Here is a 24796-nt window from a genome sequence, read left to right on the forward strand (position 1 = left end):
AACCCTCCCTCCCATCCACCCACGGACTCACACAGATCATCTCTAACCCTCCCTCCCATCCACCCCCTCACACAGATCATCTCTAACCCTCCCTCCCATCCACCCCCTCACTCACACAGATCATCTCTAACCCTCCCTCCCGTCCACTCATTCACTCACTCAGATCGTTCTACAACCACAAGACGGGCTGCTGCTGGGCCTCCTGCCTCCAATGTTCTCACAGAAGCACACACAAAGTTAGATCATAAGGCATACGGTCAGAATTGGGCCACTCAGCCCATTGAGCTGCTCCGCCTTTCCATCATGACTGAACCTCATACACCGGCCTTAGAGACATGGAAAACCTGCAGCACAATACAGGCCCTTCGGTCGACAAAGCTGTGCCGAACATGTACTTACCTTAGAAATTGCCTAGGGTTACCCATAGCCCTCTATTTTTCTAAGCTCCGTGTACCTATCCAAAAGTCTCTTAAACGACCCTATCGTATCCGCCTCCACCACTGTTGCTGGCAGCCCATTCCACGCACTCTCCACTCTCTGCTTAAAAAACTTACTGCTGACATCCCCTCTGTACCTACTCCCAGCCTTGGGGAAAAAGCCTCTGACTATCCACACGATCAATGCCTCTCATCATCTTATTCACCTCTATCAGGTCACCTCTCATCCTCCGTCGCTCCAAGGAGAAAAGACCGAGTTCACTCAACCTGTTTTCATAAGGCATGCTCCTCAATCCAGGCAACATCTAGCCACTAGAGACTAGAATACTACAGCACAGTACAGGCCCTTCGGCCCTCGATATTGTGCTGACCCATATATGCCTTAAAAAAACGTACTAAATCCACACTACCCTGTAACCCTCTATTTTTCTTTCATCCATGTGCCTGTCGAAGAGGCTGTCAAATACCCCTAATCTTTTAGCTTCCACCACCATCCTTGGCAAGTCATTCCAGGCACCCACAACCCTCTGTGTAAAAAACCTACCCCTGATGTCTCCCCTAAACTTCCCTCCCTTAACTTTGTACATATGCCCTCTGGTGTTTGCTGTTTGTGCCCTGGGAAACAGGTACTGGCTATCCACCCTCTATGCCTCTCATAATCTTGTAGACCTCTATCGAGTCCCCTCTCATCCTTCTACGCTCCAAAGAGAAAAGTCCCAGCTCTGCTAACCTTGCCTCAGAAGACTTGTTTTCCAATCCAGGCAACATCCTGGTAAATCTCCTCTGCACCCTCTCCATAGCTTCCACATCCTTCCTATAATGAAGTGACCAGAACTGAACACAATACTCTAAGTGTGGTCTCACCAGAGATTTGTAGAGTTGCAACATGACCTCTCTACTCTTGAACTCAATCCCCCTATTAGTGACACTTAGCATCCCATAGGCCTTCGTAACTATCCTATCAACCTGTGCAGCGACCTTGAGGGATGTATGGATTTGAACCCCAAGGCCCCTCTGTTCATCCACACTCATAAGTAACCGACCATTAACCCTGTACTCAGCCGTCTGGTTTGTCCTTGCAAAATACATCACCTCACACTTATCCGGACTGAACTCCATCTGCCACTTTTCTGCCCAGCTCTGCATCCTGTCTATATCCTCTTGTAACCTTCGACAACCTACAGCTCCATCCACAACTCCTCCAAACTTCGTGTCATCTGCAAACTTACTCCACCATCCTTCCGCCTCTTCATCCAGGTCATTTATGAAAATCACAAAGAGCAGGGGTCCCAGGACAGATCCTTGCGGCAACTCCACTAGTCACCGACCTCCAGGCAGAATACTTTCCTTCCACTACTACCCTCTGCTTTCTTCCTGTAAGCCAATTTTTTATCCAAACAGCCAAGGTTCCACTGATCCCATGCATCTTGAGTTTCTGGATAAGTCTCTCCTGAGGGGGACCTTGTCAAATGCCTTGCTAAAATCCATGTAGGCCACATCTACCACCCTACCCTCATCAATTTCTTTTGTTACCTCTTCAAAAAACTCAATTAGGCTCATGAGGCACGACCTTCCCTTCACAAAGCCATGTTGACTGTCCTTGAGTAGACTGTACTTCTCCAAGTGCTCGTAGATCCTATACTTAAGAAGCCTTTCCAATAGTTTGCAGACCACCGACGTAAGACTCACTGGTCTATAGTTCCCAGGATTCTCCCTATTACCTTTTTTAAACAAGGGAACTACATTTGCCATTCTCCAATCCTCCGGCACCTCCCCTGCAGCCAAAGAGGATTCAAAGATCATAGCTACTGCTCCAATGATCTCTTCTCTCACTTCCCACAGCAACCTGGGGTATATCACATCCAGCCCTGGGGACTTATCAATCTGGATGTTTTTAAGAAGATCCAACACTTCTTCCTCCTTAATCTCCACATTGTCCAGCACACAGGCCTGTTCTATTTCGACCTCACCCTGATCAAGGTCCTTTTCACTTGTGAATACTGAATACTTTGAGTGTCCTATGGACTCGGATCCCAAGATCCCTCTGATCCTCCACACTGACAAGTGTCTTACCATTAATACTATATTCTGCCGTCACATTTGACCTACCAAAATGAACCACTTCACACTTCTCAGCCCAGTTTTGCATCCTATCAATGTCCGGCTGTAACCTCTGACAGCCCTCCATACTATCCACAACACCCCCAACCTTTGTGTCATCAGCAAACGTACTAACCCAACTCTCCACTTCCTCATCCAGGTCATTTATAAAAATCACAAAGAGTAGGGGTCCCAGAACAGATCCCTGAGGCACACCACTGGTCACCGGCCTCCATGCAGAATATGACCTGTCTACAACCACTCTTTGCCTTCTGTGGGCAAGCCAGTTCTGGATCCACAAAGCAATGTCCCCTTGGATCCCATGCCGCCTCACTTTCTCAATAAGCCTTGTATGGGGTACCTTATCAGATCCTCCTTCTCTTCTTCGGTTGTCCATCGAAATCCGATGACGACGTCCACTCCTTTAACAGTGAGATCTTTGATGACTATACAGTCCTATCCTGGACCCACAAGCTCCATTGCAGGTGGGACATGTATATGTAGTCGTGGTGCCAACCATGGCTGCATTTCTCCTGGCTCTCTTCTGCTGTCTTCTGGTTGTTCTTTCCACCTCCAGAATACAAACCCCGTCCCTACACAGCTGTCACCAAGTGGTACGGTCAGCAGCAACATCCTCCAGGTTCTGGGATCTGATCTTGCACTTGCTTAAAGCATTCTTCATCTGATCCTTATAGAGCTTCTTCGACCTTCCAGCTGAGCATCGACCATGATGTAGCTGGCCGTATAACACTCTGTGGGGTAGCCGACATGGGGGCATCCTTATCACGTGCCCCAGCCACTGCAGCTGACGCTGGGTGATCATGGTCTCAATACTCCTGCAGTTGGTCTTTACAAGTATTTCAGTGTGAGGCACCCACTCACGCCAGGTAATTCCCAGGATGCGCTGGAGACAGTTTATGTGGAAGCGCTCCAAGGACTTGATGTGATGGCTGTAGGTTACCCAAGCTTCACAGCTATAAAGGAGGGTGGGGACACAGACCGCTTGGTATATGGCGACGTTTGTGGAGGGACGAAGGCTCCTGTTCTGAAAGACGCTACGCTGAAGTCTCCCAAAGGCAGCTGATGCCTGTTTAATGCGGCTCTGGATGTCGTTGTCAATGCCGCTATCTTCAGAGAGAATGCTCCCCAGGTATTTGAAAGATGGCACTACTGACAGCTTTTCATCACCAACAGTGAAGGCAGGTAGAGTGAGTGGGACACTGGTACTCCATTGGCAAACCACTTCTGTCTTGGTGGTATTGACAGTCAGCCCCATCCTGCTGTATGCTCTCACCGCCACAGCAAGGACAGTCTGAAGATCCTCCGGAGTGTGGGCCACAAGAGCGCAGTCGTCTGCATACTGCAGCTCCAGGACCCCCTCTCTACAGAGTTTGGTGGTTGCGTGGAGCCTCCTGATGTCAAAGAGGCTGCCATCTAATCTGACGTCCACTGCCACACCGCTGCTGTCTTCAATCTCGTTGTGGAGAAGCTTGGTAACACACGAGAGGAAGATGTTAATGAGCACTGGTGCTAGTACACACCCCTGCCTCACCCCGTGTGTACAAGGAAGGGCTCAGACTCTTGTCCTCCTATGGTCACCCCAGCAGTCATTCCATCGTGGAACTGGCAGAGGATGTTAACAAATTTATTGGGACAGCCAAACCTGAGGAGGACATCCCATTACAGCTCTCTTTGTACAGTGTCGAATGCTTTGGAGAGGTCGACAAAGGCCATAAACAGGTCCTAATGTTGCTCCCGGCAGTTTTCCTGAAGCTGCCGGGCTGTAAAGATCATGTCGATCGTGCTCCTGTTCTTCCTAAATCCACACTGCGATTCAGACAGCACTGACTCGGTGATGTTGCTGATGATTCTCTGAAGCATCACCTTAGCCAGGACCTTTCCAGCAACAGAAAGGAGTGATATGCCCCTACTATTGCCGCAGATGGCCTTGACACCCCTCTTCTTATAAATAGTAGTCATAGTCGTAGTCATAGTCATACTTTATTGATCCCAGGGGGAAATTGGTTATGACAGTGACAATGATGTTTGCATTTCTCCATTGCTGTGGGATGTTCTCATCAGTCCAGGCCTTGGTGATGTACTGGTAGAGGGTGCGCATACACATGTACCCTCCGTCCCTCCGTTCTTCAGTAACTCAGCAGGGATATTGTCAGTGCCAGAGGACTTGTTGTTCTTAAGGGAATGGACAGCTGATAGAACCTTCTGGAAGGTTGGTGGTAGACTGAGGTTGTGGATAGGAGGAAGCTCAGGCAGTTCGTCTAGGATGGTGGGTCTGCATCGGAGTCCTGATTGAGCAGCGTGTTAAAATGCTCAGCCCACCTCAGCAGAATGGTATTCTGATTCTTCAGAAGTGTTAGACCATCTGCTGTTTTCAGGGGAGTAATGCATCGATTTATTGGGCCGTAGATCTTTTTTGACAGCATTGTAAAAATTATGCATGTATTATTATCGGCAAAGGACTGGATTTCATGTGCCTTTTCAGTCCACAGCTCATTTTGTATGGCCCGTGTTGCCTTTTGCACTTTCCTCCAAGCTGCCTGACGCTGGTGGATGAAGGGCTGTCTAAAGTTGCCCGGTGTGCTTTGTGCGTGTCCTTAAGCAAGTTGTGGATGGTGCCTGAGTTATTGTCAAACCAGTCTTGGTGGTTCCTGCTCTTATGGCCGATGGATTGGGCTGCTGCCTCATAGAGTGCAGAGCTGATATAGGTCCACTGTTGTTCCATGGTATTTTCTGAGCTCAGTCAAGGTTCCAGCTCCCTTAGTTTCTCAGTTACGATGCGTCAAAACTCACTTCTTACTTCTGTGTTTCTCAGGCGGTTAAAATTCAGCCACTTTTTATTAGGTTTTTGCAGCCGCAAGGGGGGGATGCACTTTTATACGGAGCTTGGCCACAATCATACGGTGGTCAGTCCAGCACTCTGCACCTCTCATGGCACAGGTGATGAGAACATCCTTGATGTCACTGCGTCTCACAATGATGAAGCTGATCATGCGCCAATGTTTGGAGCGAGGGCGCATCCACGAGGTCTTATATTTTGCCTTCTGCTGGAAGATGGTGTTGGTTATGGTAAGGTTATGCTCAGAGCAAAGAGTAAGTAGCCTCATGCCATTTGCATTCACCTTGCCAATACCATGCCTACCCAGCACTTCACCCCATATCCTGTTGTTTTGTCCCGCCCTAGCGTTGAAGTCCCCAAGCAAAAGGATCTTATCATTCTTAGGGATCCGGCAAAGAGCTTCATCCAATGTCTGATAAAAGCCTTCCTTGGCCTCATTCTCAGGTGGCAAAGTTGGTGCATAGGCACTGAGAAGCGTGGCATAACGTTTCTTTGCCAGGCGGATACGGAGGGTCATTAGTCTTTCACTAAAGCCAGCAGGTGTTTCTGTAAGACTTGGTAGAAAGGTGTTCTTGATGGCCAAGCCTACTCCGTGGAGATGTTGTCCACCTGGGGAGGAAACCTTTCCAGACGAAGGTATAACCCATCCCTTCCTCTGTTAAAGAGTCTTCATCCAGGAGCCTGGTCTCACTCAGGCAGCAATGTTGATGTTGTAGCGCCTCAGCTCAGCAGCGATTAAGGCAGTTCTCCAGTGAGGTCTGTCAGAGATGCCATACGGGTCCAGGAGAGTCCTTACATTCCATGTTGCCAGTTTTAGGCATACATTATCAAACTGGCAAACCTTATCAAATGCCTTGCTGAAATCCACATACACTACATCTGCTGCTCTTCCTCCATCAATGTGTTTAGTCACATCCTCAAAAAATTCAATCAGGCTTGTAAGGCACGACCTGCCCTTGACAAAGCCATGCTGACTATTCCCAATCATATTATACCTCTCCAAATGTTCATAAATCCTGCCTCTCAGGATCTTCTCCATCAACTTACCAACCACTGAGGTAAGACTCACTGGTCTATAATTTCCTGGGCTATCTCTACTCCCTTTCTTGAATAAGGGAACAACGTCCGCAACCCTCCAATCCTCCAGAACCTCTCCCGTCCTCATTGATGATGCAAAGATCATTGCCAGAGGCTCAGCAATCTCCTCCCTTACCTCCTACAGCAGCCTGGGCTACATCTCATCTGGTCCTGGTGACTTATCCAACTTGATGCTTTCCAAAAACTCCAGCACATCCTCTTTTTTAATGTCTATATGCTCAAGCTTTTCATTCCACTGTAAGTCATCCCTACAATCGCCAAGGTCCTTTTGCGTAGTGAACATGGAAGCAAAGTACTCATTAACTACCTCTGCTATCTGCTCTGGTTCCATACACACTTCTCCACTGTCACACTTGATTGGTCCTATTCTCTCACGTCTTATCCTCTTCCTCTTCACATACTTGTAGAATGCCTTGGGGTTTTCTTTAATCCTGCTCACCAAGGCTTTCTCATGGCCGCTTCTGGCTCTCCCAGTTTCATTTTTAATTCCTTCCTGCTAGTCTTATAATCTTCTAGATCTCTACCATTATCTAGTGTTTTGAACCTTTCATAAGCTTTTCTTCTTGACTAGATTTTTAACAGCCTTTGTACACCATGGTTCCTGTACCCTACCATCCTTTCCGTCTCATTGGAACGTACCTATGCAGAACCACACGCAAATATGCCCTGAACATTTGCCACATTTCTGCCGTACAGTTCCCGGAGAACGTCTGTTCCCAATTTATGCTTCCAATTTCCTGCCTGATAGTATCATATTTCCCCTTACTCCAATTAAACGCTTTCCTAACTTGTCTAGTCCTATCCCTCTCCAATGCTATGGTAAAGGAGATAGAATTGTGATCACTATCTCCAAAATGCTCTCCCACTGAGAGATCTGACACCTGACCAGGTTCATTTCCCAATACCAGATCAAGTACAGTCTCTCCTCTTGTAAGCTTATCTACATATTGTATCAAGAAACCTTCCTGAACACACCTAACAAACTCCACCCCATCTAAACCCCTTGCTCTAGGGAGATGCCAATCAGTATTTGGGAAATTAAAATCTCCCATCACGACAACTCTGTTATTATTACACTTTTCCAGGATCTGTCTCCCTATCTTCTCCTCAATGTCCCTGTTACTATTGGTTGGTCTATAAAAAAAACATACAGTAGAATTATTGACTCCTTGTTTCTAACTTCCACCCACAGAGACTCCATAGACAATCCCTCCATGATGTCCTCCTTTTCTACAGCCGTGACACTATCTCTGATCAACAGTGCCACGCCCACACCTCTTTTGCCTCCCTCCCTACCTATCTTTTCTTAAACATCTAAAGCCTGGCACTCTCAGTAACCATTCCTGCCCCTGAGCCATCCATGTGTCTATAATGGCAACAACATCATAGCTCCAAGTACTGATTCACACTCTGAGCTCATCCGCTTTGTTCATGATGCTTCTTGCATTAAAATAGACACACCTCAAACCATTAGTCTGAGCGTATCCCTTCTCTATCACCTGCCTACCCTCCCTCTCGCACTGTCTTCAAACTTTCTCTATGTTTGAACCAACTGCTCCTTTGTCTGTCTCTTCAGTTCGGTTCCCATGCCCCAGGGATTCTAGTCTAAACTCTCCCAATAGCCTTAGCAAACCTTACAGACAGGCCTACTGTCCATATCCTTTGCCCTGGCCGATCAGGAAACAATCACCTTCCGCTTTAAATATAAAAAACGGACTTGGCCTCCACTGCAGTTCCTGGCAGAGCATTCCACGGATTCACCAATCTTTGGCTAAATGAATTCCTCCTTATCTGTGTTCTGAAAGGTCGCCCCTCACTTTTGAGGCTGTGCCCTCTAGTTCTGGATACGCCCACCATAGGAGGCATCCTCTGTGCATCCATTATATCCAGTCCTTCCAACATTCAGTAGGTTTCACTGAGATCCACCCATATTCTTCTGAATTCCAGTGAGTACAGGCCAAAAGCTGCCAAATGCTCCTCATATGTTAACCTCTTCATTCCCAGAATCATTCTTATGAACCTCCTTTGGACTCTCTCCATTGACAACACATCCTTTCTGAGATATAGGGCCCAAAACTGTTGACAATATTCCAAGTGCAGCCTGACTAGTGTCTTATAATTATGAGCATTATCTCCTTGCTTTTATATTCTATCCCCCTTGAAGTAAATGCCATCATTGCATTTGCCTTAAGCACAGACTCAACATGTAAATTAAACTTCTTTATACTTTATACTTCATTGTCGCCAAACAATTTGATACTAGAAAGTACAATCATCACAGCGATATTTGATTCTGCTCTTCGTGCTCCCTGGAGTGCAAATCGATAGTAAATATTAAAAAAATTAAATTATAAATCATAAATAGAAAAGGTAAAGTAAGGTAGTGCAAAAAAAACGAGAGGCAGGTCTGGATATTTGGAGGGTACGGCCCAGATCCGGGTCAGGATTAGGGTCCTATTACCCTTGCCATTTCTTAACTCAACCCATAGAAACTCTACACCTTCCAATCCTATGTCATCTCTTTCCAATGAGTTAATATTATTTCTTATACACATAGCCACACCAGCCTACTAACCTATCTTTCTGATACACTGTATGTCCCTGGACGTTCAGCTCCCAATGACAGCCATCGTTTAGCCAAGTTTCAGAGATGGCCACAACGTCATACTTGCCAATCTGCAGCTGAATTTCCGGATCGTCCATTTCATTTCTTATGCTGCGTGCATTCAAATACAACACTCTCAGTCCAGTATTTGTTACTTTCTGTTTTAACAGCCCCACGCCTCTATTGTCCTGTAACTCATCCCAATGGCTGTAATTAAGCCTCATCCCCTGCCTTTTCTTTCCATAATCTCTGTTGCACGCTGTCTTTGATTTATTTCTGTTTTCCCATTCCTTAGCCCTATCACTCCGCTTCCCATCCTCCTGCCAAATTAGTTTAAGTCCTCCCTAACAGCTCTGTTAAACCTGCCTGCTAGGATATTGGACCCCTTTGGGTTCAGGAGTAACTCGTCCTTTTGGTACAGGTCGTACCTCTCCCAGAAGAGGCCCCAATGATCCAGGAACCTGAACCCCTGCCCCCTACACCAGTCTCTCTGCCACACATTAATATGCCTGATTGTGCTATTCTTGCACTCGTTAGCACGTGGCACAGGCAGCAATCCTGAGATTACTACCCTGGAGGTCCTGCTTTTCAGCTTCCTGCCCAACTTCCTGAATTCCCTCTTCAGGACCTCCTCCCTTTTTCTACCTATGTTATTGGTACCAAGGTGTACCAAGACTTCTGGCTGTTCACCCTCTCCCTTCAGAATACTCTGCACCTGATCCAAGACAACCTGTACCCTGGTACCTGGGAGGCAACACCATGCGGGTATCTTGATCAGGCTGACAGAACCTCCTGTCCGTTCCCCTCACTATGGAATCCCCTATGACTACCGCATTCCTCATCTTCCTCTTTCCCTTCTGCACCACAGAACCAGGCTCAGTGCCAGAGATCCAATCGCCGTGGTTGTCCTCTGTCAGGTCACCCCCTTCAACAGCATCCAAAACAGGATAATGATTACTGAGGGGGATGGCCACAGGGGTTCTCTCTACTCTCTGAGCTCTTTCCTTTGCTCCCCTGACCGTCACCAACTTATCGAACTCCTGCAGGCTCGGGCTGACTAATTCCCTGTAACTCCCTCCCTCTAACTCCCTGTAACTTTCAAGGATGTTAAAATAAAAGGGAAAGGTGAGTGGATATAGGACCACTAGAAAATAAAGCAATAGAAATAATAACAGGGGACAAGGAGGAGGCTGATGAACTAAATGAGTATTTTGCATCGGTCTTCACTGTGGAAGGCGCTAGCAGTGTGCCTGATGTTGTCGTGTGTGAAGGAAAAGGGGTGTGTGCAGTTACTATTACAAGACAGAAGGTGCTCAAAAAGCTGAAAGACCTAAAGGATGAACTGCACTCTAAGGTTCTGAAAGAGATAGCGTTAGAGATTATGGTGGCATTAGAAATGATCTTTCAAAAATCATTGGACTCTGCCAGGGTGCCAGAGGACTGGAAAATTGCCAGTATTACTCCACTCTTTAAGAAAGGAGGAAGGCAGCAGAAAAGAAATTATAGATCAGTTAGCCTGACCTCAGTGGTTGGGAAGACGTTAGAGTCAATTGTTGAGGATGGGCTGATGGAGTACTTGGTGACACAGGACAAGATAGTACAAAGTCAGCAAGGTTTCCTTCAGGGAAAATCCTGCCTGATGAACCTGTTGGAATTCTTTGAGGAGATTACAAGTAGGATAGATAAAGGGGATGCAGTGGATGTTGTATACTTGAACTTTCAGAAGGCCTTTGACAAGGTGCCACAGATGAGGCTGTTTACCAAGTTAAGAGCCCTTGGTATTACAGGAAAGTTACTAACATGGTTAGAGCATTGTCTGATTGGTAGGAGGCAGTGAGTGGTAATAAAAGGATCTTTTCTGTTTGGCTGCTAGTTACTAGTGGTGTTCTGCAGGGGTCAGTGTTGGGACCACTTTTTCTTATGCTGCATATAAATGACTTAGATGATGGAATAACAACAAACAACAGGAATTCTGCAGATGCTGGAAATTCAAGCAACACACATCAAAGTTGCTGGTGAACGCAGCAGGCCAGGCAGCATCTCTACGAAGAGGTACAGTCGACATTTCAGGCCGAGACCCTTCATCAGGACTGTCCTGACGAAGGGTCTCGGCCTGAAATGTCGACTGTACCTCTTCCTAGAGATGCTGCCTGGCCTGCTGCATTCACCAGCAACTTTGATTTGTGTTGTTAGATGATGGAATTGGCTTTGTTGCCAATTTTTCAGACGATACGAAGATTGGTAGATGGGCAGGTGGTGTTGAGGAAACAGGTAGGATGCAGAAGGACTTAGACAGATTAGGAGAATGGGCAAGAAAGTGGCAAATGAAATACAATGTTGGAAAATGCATGGTTATGCACTTTGGAAGGAGAAATAAATGTGTAGACTATTTCCTAAATGTGGAGAACGTCCAGGAATCTGAGATGCAGTGGGACTTGGGCGTCCTTGTGCAGAACACCCAGAAGGTTAACTTCAGTCAGTGGTGAGGAGGGCAAATGCCATGTTTGCATTCATTTCAAGAGGTCTAGAATACAAGAACAAGGATGTGACGCTGAGGCTTTATAAGGACTGGTGAGGCCTCACCTTGAGTATTGTGAACAGTTTTGGGCTCCTCATCTTAGAAAAGATGTGGTTGGCAGTGGAGAGGGTCCAGAGGAGGTTCACAAGGATGATTCCAGGAATGAAAGGGTTATCATATGAGGAACGTTCGATGGCTCTGGGTCTGTACTCGATGGAATTCAGAAGGATGGTGGGGGTTGGGGGATCTCATTGAAACCTTTCGAATGTTGAAAGACGCAGACAGGGCAGATGTGGAAAGGATGTTTCCCATGGTGGGAGAGTCTAGGACAAGAGGGCACAGCCTCAGGATAGAGGGGCACCCTTTCAAAACAGAGATCCAGAGAAATTTCTTTAGTTAAAGGCTGGTGAATTTGTGGGATTTGTTGCCACATTCAGCTGTGGAGGCCAGGTTGTTGGGTGTGTATAAGACAGAGATTGATAGGTTCTTGATTGGACGTGGCATCAAAGGTTGCAGTGAGAAGCCATGATTGAATGGTGGAGCAGGCTGAATGGGCCAGATGGCCAAATTCTGCTCCTGTGTCTTCTGGCTTTATGCTGTTCTTTCAGGAGAATCTGTGGGAAAGTGTCTTCGCTTATTGGAGGTTGCGACCGTGAAACTAACTGCCAATGGAAATTGTGGCTGCGGGTTCGAAAGTTTGGATAATAGATGGATGGAAGTGGTACGTCAGACTATGGTCCAATTGCAGGTTGATAGGATGAGGTAGAATAACCTGGGATGAAGTAGAATAATCTTTCAGCATGTATTAGGTGGTCCGGGGGCATGCTGTTTCTGTGCTGTAGTGTTCTATTGCTCTGTGAGAATAGATTCTGGGAAGAGGGACTGTGATTGCAATGACAGATTAGTTGGGCTTGAGCTCTTTTCTTTGGAGAAGAAAAGGCTGGAGAGAATTGGTATTTGTAGAATGATGAGGGGTGGGCATATAGAGAGGCTGTACTCCCTACTGATGGGTTCTGCTTGTGGTTGAAACCTAGAATGCATTGCTTGTAGATGTGCTGAAGGAAGAACCATTGTGAATTGAATAAATATATGATGGTGAAAATGTTGCAAGTTTGTGGAGAAATGTCGGTGGTGGAGCAATTGGACTGTTGTGCTAGAACTAGCACGGACATGATGGGCTGAATGACCTTTGCATTAATTATTCTGTTTCTTTTATCAGGATGTTTGATAAATGCATGGTTTCCAAGAGATGCATAGATGCTGAAAATAAATTAAAGTCATACTTCTATAGCTTATGTGTGGCCTAGAACTTCTCTAACTTTGACTTCCAATTCTTTGTGCCTAGGGTGAAAGATATGCAACAGCAAGTGGAATTTCCCGAGGAAATGTGCTTGTAGCTGAGCAGCAGTCATTACCAAATGTCAGGTATGAGAAACTGAGAATTGTTTTCATAGTGAAAGCAGACAATTGGAGTTTAACATAAACAGAAATCACTACGAAATGCACATCAGGTTAAGCAGCATCTGGAGAGAAAGCACTGAGTTAACATTTCAAGTTGGGGGGTCACGTGGGGTCCTGGTATGGAGTAGACGTGTGTCCCGGGAGCTGCGCCTACCTTCACCTTTTGCCTCACCCAAGTAGCAGTTAATTCTTATTTTTTAAGTGACTGAAGTGAGCTGTTACGGGCTGAACAAAATGACGAAGCCAGGTAAAGGGAAGAAACAAGGAAAGGGCGCTGGGAAGAAGATTCTGGCGAGAGTTCCACGAAGCTAGCGGGCCCAGGAGAAGCTAAAGCTAATGCTGCTAGCATCCCCGGATCCAACCACCATTGAAGAAGTCCTTGTGGCGGTAAACAAGTTGTACAGTTTGGTAGACGGGAGACATGCAGAGCATCATAAGTCAGTCATGAACCTAACAGCGGCTCTAACCGAAGTCAGTAAGCGTGTTTCTTTAATGGAGGAGCCGCCGAATCATATGAGAGGCGAATCGAAGAGTTGGAGAGGTGGCTTAATATCCCAAAACACACAGCTACAGGCTAAGGTGGATGACCTTGAAGTTCGGTCTCGCCGTTAAAACATTCGCTTTATTGGGGTTCAGGAGAAAGCCGAAAACAATAAGCCGACGGCTTAACTCTGCTCTCAAACGCATCTCCCCCATTTTACGTACATCTGCTCTCACTCCATCCTCCCGCCACCCCACTAAGAATAGGGTTCCCCTGGTCCTCACCTACCACCCCACCAGCCTCCAGGTCCAACATATTCTTCGTAAGTTCCGCCACCTCTAATGGGATCCCACCACTAAGCACGTCTTTCCCTCCCGCCCTTTCTCTGCTTTCCGCAGGGATCACTCCCTATCCAACTCCCTTGTCCATTCGTCCCCCCCATCCCTCCCCACTGATCTCCCTCCTGGCACTTATCCGTGTAAGCAGAACAAGTGCTACACATGCCCTTACACTTCCTCCCTCACCACCATTCAGGGCCCCAGACAGTCCTTCCAGGTGAGGCGACACTTCACCTGTGAGTCGGTTGGGGTGATATACAGTTAACAATTCCACCAGTACATTCAGCACTGCAGCCATAGCGGAGGAGTTCCTGAGCTGAGAAGGTAAAGATTGGCATTCGGACACCATATAAACCTAAAAACGGATTAACAGATTAACACTGGGTTACTGGATTCGTCGTTGATCGATAGTGGCTTCATCTGGAGACTGTTTGTTACGTTCAGCGCATGAGGAACTGAAAAATAAGCTCACACTGAGATGTGGGTGTGGACTGATTGTTATTGTTTATCTTTCTATTTCATAGTGTATTTGTGAAGAGGTGTTTCCCCGGTGTTTAGTGAGTAATGGGTAGTTATCTCGCTATTCCGGGCCATGTGTTGGCTCTTGGATATAGCTTTGACTCTAGGTTAGGGGTATGGAAGTACTACTCCTGGTGTGTTTTTATCTTTGGGAGGGATTTTTGTGCTTCTCAAGGGGTTGTTACAGCACATCTGTTTGTTCGAGTTACTGTTTGTTTTACACCACGATAGACAGCATTTTTTTTTGTTAAGCAGCCGACATGACAACTAATCTGCATTGTTGAGACTAAACCTGTCAGCTGGAATGTACGGGGGATGAATAGTCCACTGAAGAGAGGGAAGGTGTATGCACATCTTCATACACTCAAAGCTGATATTTGTTTTCTCCAAGAAACGTACATTAAGAAAACAGCAGCGAAAGTGCTTTGACCCTCCCGGGCATCTCAGGTCTACCAGTGGAAATTTAGTACTAAAACTAGAGGTGTTGCATTCCTAATAAAAAAACCCATACTGTTTATTCACACACAAACTATCGCTGACCAGAGGGGCCGATATGTAACAGTAAATTGACACTAGTGAATGTGTACAGGCCCAACTTTGATAATCCAATTTTTTTCAGAACCTCTTTAAGGCCATGCCTAATCTGTCTGACTCTAACATAATTGTAGGTGGAGACTTTAATTACATTTTAGACTCCCTCCGAGATAGACAATGTCCCCAAGTTCGTTCACTTAATAATAGTGTAACACTTAATAATCTCATGCAATCATATAACATAATGGATATTTGGAGGCTTCTTAATCACACGAAGAAAGATTTTTCATATTTCTCCACAGTACATAAATCCTGCTCTAGGATGGATTATTTACTTTCAGATTGGAAATTGGTTTCGTCAGTAGTCGGTTTCACTTACCATAATATACTTATATCGGATCATACTCCTGACTCCGTCAAATTGAACCACAAAAGAGGTGAATATAGTTGGCGGCTAAATAATGCTTTGCTAAAGGATAAGGATTTTTGCTCTTATCTTTCAGATAAGATAGATCTATACTCAAGCACCAATGATGTGGGCGGTGTTGATGATTCCACTCTTTGGGAGGCCATGAAGGCGGTTATTAGTGGTTGCATAATAGCATAGGAGACAGCGGAAAAAAGAAGATTCAAGAGAAGGTTAACTGAAATAGATGATCAGTTGGCAAGTCTGGAAACTTCTTACAAAATAAACCAGGAAGCAGAATTACTTAATAAGATAACTGCCTTACAGTATGAGTATAATTCTATAATGTCCAAGAGTGTTTCAAAACTACTGACACAAGTCAGACAGAGGTATCTTCAGCCCAGTGAAAAGCCCCATAAGTTATTAGCCCGTCAGTTAAGACGGATGCAGGCTTCCAGGACCGTACATCGTATAAAGGCGAAAGATGGCTTTTTATTGACGGACCTGGAAAAAATTAATAAGTGTTTTGTGGAGTTCTATGCTAATGTTTACCGATCACAAGACGGTCCGGAGGTTGAAGCTATGGAAGCATTTTTTGATAATCTGAATCTGCCCACACCGTCAACAGATTCAGTAAATACACTTGATGCTGATATAAGCCTAGATGAGATCAAGAAGGTCATCTCTTCCCTCCCCAATAATAAGGCAGCAGGTCCAAATGGTTTTAGCATGGAATTCTTCAAAGTATTTGGTCCAAAATTGTCGCCTCTGCTCTTTTGAATGTTGAATCACTCTAGGTTAGCTTCCAGATTGCCACCCACTTTATGTAAAACCAATGTTTCTCTGATTCCAAAACCAGGCCGTGATCCCGAAGTGGTTTCATCATATCGCCCCATTTCGCTGCTGCCCATTGAAACCAAAATTCTTGGGAAAGTCCTGGCCAATAGGTTAAAAGAACGCATTTGTTCTATTACTCGTCCAGATCAAACTGCCTTTTTGCCAGGTAGACATATGCATTTTAATTTGCATTGTCTTTTCAATATTTTATATACAAAACATGCAGAAGAGGCTGTAGTCATTTCATTAGATGTGCAACGTGTGTTTGACCAAGTGGAATGGCCATATATGATGTCTGCACTTAAGAAATTTGGATTTGGACCGTCCTTCATTAAATGGACTGAGGTAATTTATTCACACCCAACTGCTTCTATTATCACTAATCAGGATATTTCCTCCCATTTTGCAGTTCATCGTGGGACTGGCCAAGGCTGCCCCCTTCTCCGTTTTTGTCTGCAGTTATCATTGGGCCACTGGCTGTCAGCATCCGACAGGACCCTTTGATATCTCCCATTGATATGCATGGACATAAACATCACCTTTCGTTATACGCTGACGATGTCCTTTTATACATCTCCAGCCCACAAACATCAATACCCGCCCTTCTGACTCTAATTAATAATGTTGGTAGTTTCTCAGTTTTCTCTATTAATTGGGATAAGAGTGAACTAATGCCAGTCACTGCAGTGGTTAATACAACGTATTTACAGTCGATTTCCTTTAAAATAATTTATGATAATTTTTCCTATCTTGGTGTGATTATTACAAAAAACCCAGATGACCTTTTGCAAGTGAATTGGCGAAACAATGTTGAGCAGGTTAAACGCAATATTGACTTTTGGAAAATCATTCCAATTTCTTTGGTGGGGAGGGTTAACACAATCAAGATGATTGTACTGCCACGATTTCTTCATCTTTTCCAGTCAATTCCATGGTTTATTCCTCTGTCATATTGTAAGCAATTGGATTCAATTACAGACGTATTATACCCTTCATTTGGTATTATAAAGCCATTAGAATTACTAAAAAACACTTGTCAAAGCCCAAGGATACATCTTGCCCTACCGGACGTTAAAATGTATTACTGGGCTGCCCACCTATCCACTCTTGCATGGTGGGAAAAAGGCCCACCCTCTACCTCAGACTCGTGCTCAGCATGGTTACTCATAGAGCGAGTGCTTTGTAAGAAGACTTCCTTACCAGCTCTCCTTAATAGCCCCACTGCAGTTAATAAGTCACATTTTAGTAACAGCTTCGTGGTTGGCAGCACTATAAGAATTTGGAAGCAGATTCAACTACACGTTAAGGCCCCAAAAACTTACATTGACACTCCAATCTGTAAAAATCATTCCTTTTTGCCTGGCCTGAATGATACCGTTTTTTCCACCTGGAAACAGAGAGGCATCTGTAGTGTAGGTGACCTATATATTAATAGAAACTTTGCCTCATTTGCACAGTTACAAGCAGTTTACAATATCCCTGCATCTAGTTTTTTTAGATATTTACATATTCAAGATTATGTCAGGAAATATATAGCTAACTTCGAGGTTGTAGACAAACATGAGTCCCTGGAGGGAATAAATAAACTTGATCCTGTTACTCATAGTGCGGTATCCTATTTTTATCAGATCCTACGTAATGGAGCTCGGGTGAATACTGCAGGTCTTAAACAGGCATGGGTGGGGATGAATTGGGTATAGAGCTGATGGAGGAGGTCTGGGATGAGTGATTACAGCAGGGGTGTCAAACTACCGGCCAGTGGGCCGCAACCGGCCCACGAAGGGGTCCAATCTGGCCCGCGGGATCTTTGGGGGAAAAAAAGTATATTCACGACCATTTATTATGTCTCTGTACGGCAGCCGCTCTCTCTCCCACCGCTGTCTGTGCCGCCTGCCGCGCCAGCAGCTTGTTGTGTGTACTTAGAAAACAATAGGTGGCAATTAACCACCCGCTGTGCATAAGCACCTACCACCCCGCACTGAAGACCACTGGGGCCCCACTTACATCGTCAGACACAGTATAAACACACAGAGTATCCAGGTAAGTAACACCTGTAGCAAGGCTGAGACTGTTTGCTGCTGTGGTTCGAAATGCTTTCCAAGAAAAGAAAAGTTGACATCGAAGGTCGGATATTCAATGATAATTGGAAAGATCGTTTTTCCTTCTTTGAGGTCAACAGCAAACCTGTGTGTCTGATATGCTCGCAACAAGTGGCTGTGGCGAAAGAGTACAATATCAAACGACACTCTGAAACGTCACACGGAGAAAAAATATGACAAGTATGCAGGACGACTCAGAACGCAAAAGGTAAACGAGCTTGAAGCAGCTCTGGAAAAACAGCAATCAGTGTTCACCAAAAGTCGAGAGTCTCATGGTGGAGCTATCAAGGCCGCTATATTATTGCCAACAAAATAGCTGCCGCGTCGAAGCCATACTCAGAGAGGGAATTCATCAAAGCATGCATGCTGACGGCAGCTGAGCTGGTGCCCTGAGAAGACACAAGCTTTTGGTAATATCAGCTTATCAACTTGTCAAGAAATGCTGTGGCAGAGAGAATCGGGGACCTTGCAGGAGATTTGAACAGTCAACTGAAAGACAAAGTGAAGTCATTAATTGCCTTCTCTATTGCAATTGATGAGAGCACTGACGTGACTGATGTAGCTCAATTGGGAATATTTATTCGTGGTGTTGATGCATCTTTGACCGTCACTGAGGAGAATGTGGAGATGGCGCCCATGACAAACACCACAACGGCAAACAACGTTTTCTCCAGCCTCGTCGAGTTCTTGGACAGACTGGGGGTTGACTGGAGTCACGCTGTCAGCATGGCAACAGATGGCGCACCGTCCATGGTCGGGGAAAAGGCAGGTGTTATTGCGAAACTCAGAGAGAAAGTTCAGACAGGGAATCCAGAACAGGAATTCTGGAATTTTCACTGTGTTATACACCAAGAGGCGTTATGTAGCAGGAGCCTGAAAATGGACAATGTCATAGATGTAGTAACCAAAACGGTTAATTTTATTAGAGCCAAGGGACTCAACCATCGGCAATTTGACACTTTTTGTTTGTAATTTATTTTTTATTGAAGTTCATCATCAAACAAAACTTTCCATAAGATGTATTTCAGATACTGTACATATATATCATATAGTCATGTTTGTCACAAATCTCCACATAATATTTATCTGAGGTATACACTTATAGAAAGGAGAGGAAAGAAAGAACAATCTAAAGAAGGAAACTATGTACAAAGTAGGGAGTGATCTCTTTTTTACAACACATTCATTGACTTGTGAGAATAAAATCAGGCCTATGAGGTGTTATGTAGTTCAACCATTTTTTCCAGTATGACTAAAATTGTTCCAACTTATGATTAACAGATGCTGTTATCTTCTCCATTTTGTAAATATCCATTGTAATTTCCATCCATACATTTAAAGTTGGGTTCTCCTGTGATAACCATTTCCTCATAGGCGTCTTTTTACCAGCTACCAGCAGTACATACATTAAATATTTATCTCTTTTCAACCATTCTTGAGGTATATACCCAAAGTAATATTGGACACGGCCTACCCTACCACACTGAAGTCCGCTGGTTGAGCAGAGGGGTTGTGCTCAAACGTTTTTTTTCAATTATGTGCCGAAATTGGACTATTCATCAACGAGAAAGGGAAACCTGTGGCAGAGTTGGATGACCCAGACTGGCTTCATGATCTTGCATTTTTGCTGGCTATAACAGAGCACTTAAATGTGCTTAATTTTAACATGCAAGGCTGCAACAAACATGTTATGGAATACTACAACAGCATTTGTGTCTTTCAAATTAAATTAGGCCTGTGGGAGATGCAACTATCCCAGAGCAACCCAGCTCATTTCCCCTCTTTGCAGTCTGTGCGTGTCGCTCATGGGAATAATGACAACATGGACAGGTACAAGGAGAAAATATCGCGGCTGAAAAGTGAGTTTCAGAATTGTTTTCAAGTCTTCACTCAGCTGGAGAAGGAATTCTCACTATTTTGCTTGCCGTTTGCCGTCAATGCAGCATCAGATGTGCCGAAAGAACTCCAAATGGAACTAATTGAAATTCAGTGTAAGTCGGCTTTGAAATATAAATTTGAGACTGTGGGTCAGGACTCATTCTATCAAAACCTGGGACCGATATACTCCAAGATGACCGACTTTTCCTCAGGGATCCTTTGCATGTTTGGGACAACATATCTCTGTGAACAGGCGTTCTCCATAATGAACATTAACAAATCCAAACTGCACTCACAGCTGACGCACAGACATCTAAATCACAACTGTCCAGAGACTGGTCCCTGATGTTGACAGGTTAGTTAAAGCCTAGAGATGTCAGGTGTCTGGAAGTAGCAAGTGAAAAATGAGTGACACTGTTCGATGCACTGCGACATGTAAGCAAAATGCATTGTGAAATATTGAGTGTCATAATATTGTGATTCATTCATTTTCTGAATATTCTATTATTGTAAATGTGAACACTTCAATAAAAATTAGAGGCTAACTGTGTTCATTGTCTGAGTTTGATCGCTAGAAGCAGGCTAATAAAAATTAGGTGCAGTTGTGTAGCCTACATTTACAATTTGTTTCGTTAGGTCTACATTTGTGTCTGCTAATGTTCAATTTCAAATGGTTTATTAATGGAAAGGGTGTGGCTCCCAAAACAATCTCAGCCAAAATAGCATCGTTTTTTTTCTCTCTCTCATCACAACTTTCGTGTAGCCTACGGCTATAAGTTAATGCCAATCATAAAAATAATGCCTGCTAGGAAATCTTCTTCACAAGAAACGAAATTCGGAAAGTGAAACACTTTGTAGTTATAGCAGAGACTGAGACACATGAGAGCAGGTTGAAAAACGAAGGCAACGAAAGCTGTGGGAGCACACGCGCGCACAACTGATCCGGCCTGCGTGAAGTCGGATTTTGCCCAATCCAGCCCATGACCTAAAATGAGTTTGACACCCCTGGTTTAAAGGGTATACATGATTGTTCGGGCAACGTCAGACACAGACTTATACGGTTCAATACACTACATAGACTCCATTATTCCAAAGAAAAGTTGCACAGTTTCTACCCTGATGTTTCACCAGTTTGTAATAGATGTAAATCTGTGAACAGTAACTTGTCACATTCATTCTGGTCATGTTGCAAGCTTTATGCATACTGGAAAAGTATTTTTCACTGTTTCTCTGAGGCTTTTGGGAAGCAGTGGGAACCAGACCCGCTCACAGCCATCCTTGGAGCAACAAGCTCCCTATCTTCAGCCAATATGTATAAAAAAATGGCTGTATTGTTTGGAATGGTGATTGCTAAGAAATTAATTCTGCAAATGTGGAAAATGCACTCTGTGCCTACGTACCATCTGTGGCTGAGAGAACTGGCAAATACCTTACATTTGGAGAGACTGAGACTATTTAATGAGGACAGAGGGGACATCTTTGAAAGGATATGGGGCCCCTGTATTAGTTTTCTTACAGGGTGAGGACTGAGGTTTTTTGGTGAGGTGCACCTCTGCTGTGTGTGTTTACTTTTGCCTTTATATTTTTCTCCCTTCTGCTGCTCAATATGTAATTTGATTTTGCTATGGTTGTGGTTTTTGTGGATGTGCTGTATTTTTGTTTGTTAGTAATAAATAAAAAATTAGAAAAAAAACTTTTCAAATTAAAGATCTTTCATCAGAGTTGGATAAATGAGAAATGAGTGTGTGTCTTAAAAAAGAGAGGATGAATGATGGAAAGAAGAAATGGTTATAAGATGGAGATCAAGGTTGTCCAGGAGTCCCAATATTTTTGGGGCTGTCTGGTTATTAGGTGACTGAGGACAGAGACAGGAATGCCATACCCACACCACACCCAGTACAAAAGAATCTGAGGAGTGTGTCAGTGATCGGCTTACTGATTCAACAATGTCTTGGTACAGCAGCCACTGAAAACCAGTGCACGTGTGCAGCATGTAGATGATACACTGGGTTTTGAGCATTGGTGTTAGAGCTGTATGTGCTGTGGTTGAGTGCAGGTGTTGAGGCTTTGTTGCGAGGAGGCTGAACAGTAGAGACAGGTAAGTGAAGGAGAGGTCATTCTTGGAATTTCTTAGGTCTCTATATTAGCTTGGCTGGGATGGCAGCTTGAACAGCGGCATGTTCTTCTAAAGTGTGGGAGGCGAACTCTGTATGTCCCTGTCAACTTCACCAGACAGAGCAAGTGTGTCTGGCTGCAGGTCCTGATTGACCATATTATGGAACTAGATCATGCAGGGTGCTGAGAACATTATAGCCCGTACTGTACTGACCTCATATTTATCAAAGTCCCTCTTCCTGGTGAACATTGAGGCAAAGTATTGGAATTGCTTTATTATTGTCACATGCACTGAGATACAGTGAAAAGCTTGTCTTGCATACTGGTCATACAGATCAGATCATTATAGAGTGCTTTAAGGTAGTAGAAGGTAAACAGTGACAATGCAGAATAAAGAATTAAAGCTACAGAGAAAGCTCACGAAGTAAGTAATAAAGTGTAAACTCATATTGATGGAGATTGTGTGGTCACGAGTCCATCTTATCATCCAGGTAATTTCATTTAGTAATCTTGTAATAATGGGGTAGAAGCTGACTGCTCGAGCTTGATGGTACTTCGTTCCAGGCTTTTGTATCTTCTGCCAAATGGAAGGGGGGAGGAGAGAGAATGTCCGGGGTGGGTGGGGTCTTTGATTCTGCTGGCTGCTTTACTGAGGCAGCAAGAAGTATAGACAGCGTCCATAGGGGGGAGACTGGTTTCCGTGATGTGCTGTGCTGTGTCAACACCTCTCCAGTTTCTTACGGTCACGTGCAGAGCAGTTGCCGTCCCAAGCTGTTAATGCAACCAGTTTTCTTTGGTGCATCGATAAAAACTGGTAAGTGTTAACAGAGGCATGCCAATTTTTAAAAATCTTCTGAGGAAGTAGAAGTATTGGTGAGCTATCTTGGGCTTGTTTGGAGCAGGACAGCCCACTGGTTATGTTCACTCCTAGGATTCTGAAGCTCTCAATCTTAATATGGAGGGCTACGTAAAAGCGAAGGGTTAGATTGATCTTAGAGTTGGTGAAAAGAGCAGCACACATCCTGGGTTGGAGGGCTTGTACTGTGCTCGTATGTTCTCTGCTCTTAACATCATTGATGCAGACAGGAGCACGTGCACTGAAGATAATGACCAGTTCTCTTGTGTTGCTGACATTGATGGGAAGGTTGTTGTCATGACACCATGCTAATACATTTTTGTTATGTCAGGTACCAGCCATGGTATTCATTAAGGACCTCCTCTGCTTCCAAGCACACGTGTCCATGTTTATGCTTGAGCGGTTCTACCCTCATACTAGTCATCCCCCTGTCCTTCACATACACCTTGACAATCCTACCAGCCAAGACCTCCTCATGTCCGTTTCTAGCTCTCTAAAGGTATACTGTGCCAAAAGCTCTCCCGGACACATTTCAGAACTTTGATGCCCTCTGAGCTGTTTCCACAAGGTAATCTCACTTTAGAACATGGGATGCAGAAGAGTACAGCACAGAAACAGGCCATTCAGCCCACAGTGTTGTGCTGAACAAGCTAAAGAGCAAATCAAAAACAGCCAAACTATTAATCCCTGCTATCTACACCAGGGGTCCCCAACCTTTTTTGCACTGCGGACCGGTTTAATATTGACAATATTCTTGCGGACTGGCCGACTCAGGGGGGCGGGGGAGGTAGGGTTGCCAACGGACAAGAGTAGCAGTAAAATACGTTGTGTTTACCACTTAAAACTACAATGATCATGAAGCCTTGCGCGGGCACCAGTACGCATGCGTGTACCCGCCGATATTTTTTTCTGCAGATCGTTTTTGTCCATTCTGTTCGGGGGGGGGGGGTTATTCCCGACCGGAATATCGATGATAAGTGGCTAATACACTTAATTTCGTTTCTAAAAGGGTTTATCTAATGAATTTAATATTAAACACACAGCGCATATTTTCCTCGCATGAATATAGTGATAAGTCAATTATCAGGGGAGGACAGGGGAGTTTGAACTAAGTGTTGAACAAACTTCCAGCAGAAGTGGTAGAGGCAGGTTCGATATTATCATTTAAAGAAAAATTGGATAGGTATATGGACAGGAAAGGAATGGGAGGTTATGGGCTGAGTGCAGGTCGGTGGGACTAGGTGAGAGTAGCGTTCGGCATGGACTAGAAGGGCCGAGATGGCCTGTTTCTGTGCTGTAATTGTTATATGGTTATATAAGTAAGTCAATAGCATCATAACATTTTAAGTAACATTTGGATATTAAACACACAGCACATATTTTCCCCGTATGAACATATAAAATCATTGCAACACACCAATATTGCTGAATCAGTGGGAGCCCTGGGCTTGTTTCCCGGCAACAAGATGGTGCTATCGAGGGGTGATGGGAGACAGCGATACTCGAAGGGGGTTCCTTATGTCCAGTCTGTTCCGCAATTTAGTATTCATTGCATTCATTGCAGAGATATGTTGGAAATGGAAGCAATGTTTTCAGTGCTTTCGTGGCTATCTCAGGATATTTAACTTTGACTTTGATCCAGAATGCCGGCAGAGAT

General features: G+C 44.6%; 1 protein-coding gene across 1 annotated transcript in view; it reads left to right on the top strand.

Annotated features, from left to right (window-relative positions):
* The window catches only part of fbxo41 (F-box protein 41), a 225460-nt gene that overhangs the window by 88058 nt on the left and 112606 nt on the right, over positions 1-24796 (top strand). The window contains exon 3 of the mRNA XM_072254830.1: positions 12961-13040. Coding sequence (XP_072110931.1) covers positions 12961-13040 — 80 coding nt within the window. The remainder of the gene's footprint in view (positions 1-12960; positions 13041-24796) is intronic.

The sequence above is a fragment of the Mobula birostris genome, chromosome 4 (assembly GCF_030028105.1).
Source record: "Mobula birostris isolate sMobBir1 chromosome 4, sMobBir1.hap1, whole genome shotgun sequence".
NCBI lineage: Eukaryota > Metazoa > Chordata > Chondrichthyes > Myliobatiformes > Myliobatidae > Mobula > Mobula birostris.